This window comes from Montipora capricornis, chromosome 6 (assembly GCF_036669925.1).
Source record: "Montipora capricornis isolate CH-2021 chromosome 6, ASM3666992v2, whole genome shotgun sequence".
NCBI lineage: Eukaryota > Metazoa > Cnidaria > Anthozoa > Scleractinia > Acroporidae > Montipora > Montipora capricornis.
Window position 1 is genome coordinate 6,226,892 of NC_090888.1, and position 5,000 is coordinate 6,231,891.

The following is a 5,000-nucleotide window of genomic DNA, read 5'->3' on the forward strand; positions in this document are numbered from 1 at the left end:
ATTTCAGTTTACCAATAAAATTAACTACTATATAATAATACTTTATATTTAGAGAGAGTGATCTGACATGTTGATTGACATCAAGTAGTCATAATAATGGTCCTGCTACAAGCTATGTACCATTTAAAGGGAACCTCCACTAGAACAAGAAAATAACTTTAAACCACATATCATAATCTTTATCACCTTCCTGGCACGAGAAATGTTCTCTTTCGGTTGCCGTCCGCGTCCTTAAATTCCCTTATAACTGGCGTGTCGTGGTTGCCCTATTAGGGACCTTTAGATTCTAGGACGAGGACGAGAACGATTACGAGTTTTGACTGGCAGTTTTTGGCGAAAATACTTTAAGAATTTATAGCCCGTACGATTAATCGTACTCTTATTTAGCAGTATAGGTTGCTCAAATATTCTTATTGCTGTTACCTGGGCCTTTTTCCGGATCAAAAAATGCAAAAACCGCTACCGTGTTGTTGACTTGTTCTGACACGACAATATTTTTGCAAAATCACGTTCTAAAACGACGACGGTAACACGTTTTTCCCGCCAAAATGACGCTGGTTTGCGCGCGCTCACCGTTGTTCTATGAGAAAATCTCGTACTCGTAGTCGTTCTCGTCCTAGAATCTAAAGCTCTCTATTGTTTCAACAACAGGACAACCACGACACGTCACAATTATTCAAGATGGCAGCGCCCAGGAAATTTGAAAGTTAAAATAAGTAATTCTCAGGGCTGTCAACTCCTAACTTCTTCAAATATTGACGATTGATAGGGATGGGATGATAGATGACGTCATATTACGATCTGTAGAACAAACGAAAGTACACAGTCACATAACCTAGGCAAAAGTCGAAAAACGCGCGAAAAAGTTATAACTGGCATTGCAACATCTGGTTTATTTCAGACCAATCACATTGCTCAAATTAACAAACACTTGCATGAACGGTTTATCCGAGTTTATGAGAGTTTATGAGATTGAAACTGGACGTTTGAATTTTGTTATTATCGATGTTAAAACAAAGTGGAAAGTGGTTTCTCACAAAAAATGACAAACTTGGGTATTTAATCGGGAGATTTCAGATCCTAATCTTGAGATCGGGAGATTCGGTCCAAAATTTGGAGTCTCCCGGATTATCCGGGAGAGTTGACAGCCCTGGATTCTACAATTCACTTTTTTTGATACAAACACTTTAATGAAGAAAATTGTCGATCAAATTTGATTGCAAACATTATTTTGTCAGGTTTAAAATTATTTATTAGTCGGAGTGGATTTTCCTTTAAGAATCTCAACTGGTGGAAGGCAAACAAACACCAGTATTTCAAACATCGTGAGCTCCAAGTTGCAACTTTCACTTCGCCACGCTGCTCCTTCTAAATTTTAGAATTGATTGCCAAACTACATCAATTTCATTATTCATCGACCGGCAATTTAAACGGGCTGTGTCATGACGGTATTGTAGTAAAAATCTGGAAAGCAAAGGAGACTTTGCCGATGACCGATGGCAAACAAAAAGTAATGGCCAAAGTTTCTTCAAAACGGCTATTTTAGCTCACAGAAACCATTCTTAAGTGTTCTTGGTTACGCGTAGCCAAGATTAAAATGAATGCCAATTTGAAAACGTCGGGCCGACGTTTTCAAGTACTCCTCTTGCATCTTAGAAAAATTCCGTAATAATTTAGTGTGGCTCATTTTGCTTCTAACATTTGATCTCACGGCGGTGATCCACAAGCAATTTAAGAATGAAAAAGACGAAACCAATGCCTATCGGAGTCTGTACTAGTAGCACACCTTAGTAAATTTATGGTCAAAATAAAAGGGATAATTCCCAGGATACTACCCTTTAAATATTTCTGGTTCAAGCCCTGATTTTCGAACAGAACGTCTAGTATCCGCCTGCCCTCCCTGATGTGTATGGAGAGCTACACCGGTTTGGAATCGAACTTTTCACCTTTACAGAGCAGAAAAGATGAGGATTTTTGCATATTTTTGAGACGTTTAAGAATCCAAACACACAACTGTCTTGACGAGTAGGAGGAGACCCCCGGGTTATGGTCTGTACTCCTTTCACATGCGTAAGTGAGTTGGGTGGGTGAAATCAAATTTGGATTGTTATCGGCTACCAGAGGCGCCTTTACATGCTGAAGTCCGATCTCACCCCAGAGAAAGAATCGTAAACCGCCATTAGACTGTATGTGAAATGTGCGGGGTGTACAAATCCATCACCATTAAAGTGGAGAGTTTGTGTTTATTGCCATAGGTTATTGCACCTTTCCTCAATTTATTTTACTAACAAACGGCAAGTTTACCCCACTTTCTGCCTTAACTCTAAAAGATCAAAAAAATTCACACAGCTCACTTTCACTTGTTTTCCTTTTTATTTTCAGTCGCACTCTGGGTAGATGCTAGCCCCAAAATCAATATAACTCAAACAGGAAGCAGGGTGAATTTCTTGTGTAACGCAACCGGCGAAGATACCCCAACGGTTACTTGGACAAAATCTCGAGGACATCTTCCAACATCAAGCTCTGTTGACAGTGACGGCACACTGATCATACCTACTGTCGAGGTAGAAGACAGTGGCTCTTATTTATGCACAGCAAGTAACGCCTTTACGACGTTGGCTTCATCAGTGGAGCTAAAGGTGTTTTGTTCTCTGGTTATTGTTTCCGATCCCGTTGGATTTGCGGATTTGTACGTTGGTCAAGGATTGAGACTTTCCTGTCCAATTCCCGATGACCCACGTGCAGTTTTGACGTGGATGTTCAATGATTCAGTCTCGTTGCCCGCGGAAGCATCGGTCGAAACGTCAAATACATTGTTTATTCCATATCTTGTCGAGGAGCACACCGGAAGGTTTTCTTGTTTGACGAAAGATTCACTTCAGTGGAATACGACAGTTTTCGTAAAGTTTCCCGAAACTTGTACAATAATTAAACAAACTGTATGTGACGTCAGTGGTTTTTACGTCATAGATCCAGATGGGGAACAAGGCCAGGCTCCATTTAGCGTTTACTGTAACATGACTGACAAGGAAGGGGTTGGAGTGACAGCTGTCAGTCATGATAGTGAAAAGACAACCTTGGTCAAAGGTTTTGAACGAAAGGGAAGCTACAAACGAGACATCAATTACAACAACGTTAGCCTCGCTCAAATCAAAGGGTTGATCGAACATTCCATGGAATGTCAACAGTCCGTAGAATACAAATGCAAGCATTCTATTCTCAGTAGCTTCTCTAATGATCAAGTCCCCTTCGCTTGGTGGGTATCCCGCGATGGAGAAAATATGATGTATTGGGATGAAACGAGTTCAGCCACTCCGGGTTGCGCGTGCTCAGTAACGGAAACATGTGCTGATCCCATCAAGCGTTGCAACTGCGATAAGAACGATTTTGAATGGCGCAAAGACAGCGGTATTTTAACCAACAAGTCTCACTTACCTGTCATTCAGCTGAGATTCGGAGACACTGGAAGCTCTAATGAAGAAGGATATCATACGCTAGGAAAACTAGAGTGTTATGGAACGCACTGAAAATTTCTTGAAAATGCCAACATTTCGAGAATTTATATCTTACTATAAAGGTGCGGTAAATACAAGCAATCATTATTAACTCCAAAACAAAACAAAAATTTACCACAATTGCCTGTAATCTCGCAATCTGATTGGCTAATTTGCCGTTGTCGATGAGAGTCTAGACAACGCTGTACGCGTCATGCTCGCGTCATTTTGTCACGCAGTGTAATAGCCAATCAGGAACGCTCATTTTGGGGAATAAGCCAATCATATTGCGAGAAAGTTATAGACAACGCTTGCTCTTTCTTTGGTCATGATTTTGGTCACGGCTGCGCCTCGTGAGTCCACAACATTTTGACCACTGTGATGACGAATACCGTTGTCGATAAGAGTACAGACAACGCTCAACCACTTTCGATTTGTTAACCTTACTAATACATGATCTTAAACCAACGTAAACGAAAACGTTGGCAGTGAGAAACTGTGGCTTTATTACTGAACCAACTAAAGAAGACAGTAAATTACCACTTCTTATATTACATTTATTTGTTAAGAGCATACTTCTTAATCTAGTTACTAGTGTCTCTAAAAGTTTTGCACATATATAGTTTGTTCAACCGTCACTTCTGAAGATGTATGTTGCACTTACGAAACGTCAAGTTAAAATGCGTTGTAATGTGTTAATCACCGCAGTTTGCCCATTGTTTTTGATAATCTAAATTTTCTCTTAAATCCTCCTATAAGCTTTAAATGAAACCTCTGATATAATCTCTTGTGACAGACCCAATTTTTTTTTTTTATTATTATTATTGAAATTGAAACTACAATCCTAGACAAAACTGTTGGGAAGGTTAGCACTTTTGAAGTCTTCATTGCTTCTCTCCCCTCCCCCCTCCTTCAATGTTGTGCAAAACTGATTGGTTTCAGTGGAAAATTGTTGACTTACCTTCCAACATTGAATAGGGGGGAGGGGGCTAAGTAAGAGAAAGTGAAACTATTTCTTTTGAGCTTTAACAGAAGCAGGTTGAAATACAGCTCTGGTGTGGTTCATTTACATAACCTTCCCAACTACTTTTGTCTATGATCGTCTGAAAATTCTAGGCGTGGTCTTAAATTGGAAGGACGACTTTTTTCTTAGCGTTTACAGTGCCTTTGAAAAACAAACACAATTAAATCTTGCTTTAACATTTAACTGTTTTTGGCCATGTTGTCGTGAATTTTAGGCGTTGATCTGGTTAAAAATAAGGCACGTTTTCAACTTCATACATGTGTTACGACGTCATGTTGCATCAGTGTCTCAATGGTATTAAATTGTACAGCAAATAACATGATGAAAATTCCTTACGTAAATGAACAGAAAGGAGAGGAGACTAAATGATGGTTAATTAAAGCCACAAAGCTGGTCTTGAAAGGTCAAACGAGTTCACGGACTAAACTCTTACAATGGCGAACGTCAGTTGCACTTTGCCAAGTTGAGAGCAGCGCCTTTTA

General features: G+C 39.7%; 1 protein-coding gene across 2 annotated transcripts in view; it reads left to right on the forward strand.

The window, feature by feature from the left end:
- Positions 1-4,449, forward strand: part of LOC138054632 (contactin-associated protein like 5-3-like) — an 11,764-nt gene extending 7,315 nt beyond the window's left edge. For both annotated transcript variants that reach the window (XM_068901124.1, XM_068901125.1), the window contains exon 6: positions 2,383-4,449. In XM_068901124.1, the coding sequence (XP_068757225.1) occupies positions 2,383-3,527 (1,145 nt within the window). In that variant the 3' untranslated portion in view covers positions 3,528-4,449. The remainder of the gene's footprint in view (positions 1-2,382) is intronic.
- Positions 4,450-5,000: the final 551 nt, after the last annotated feature.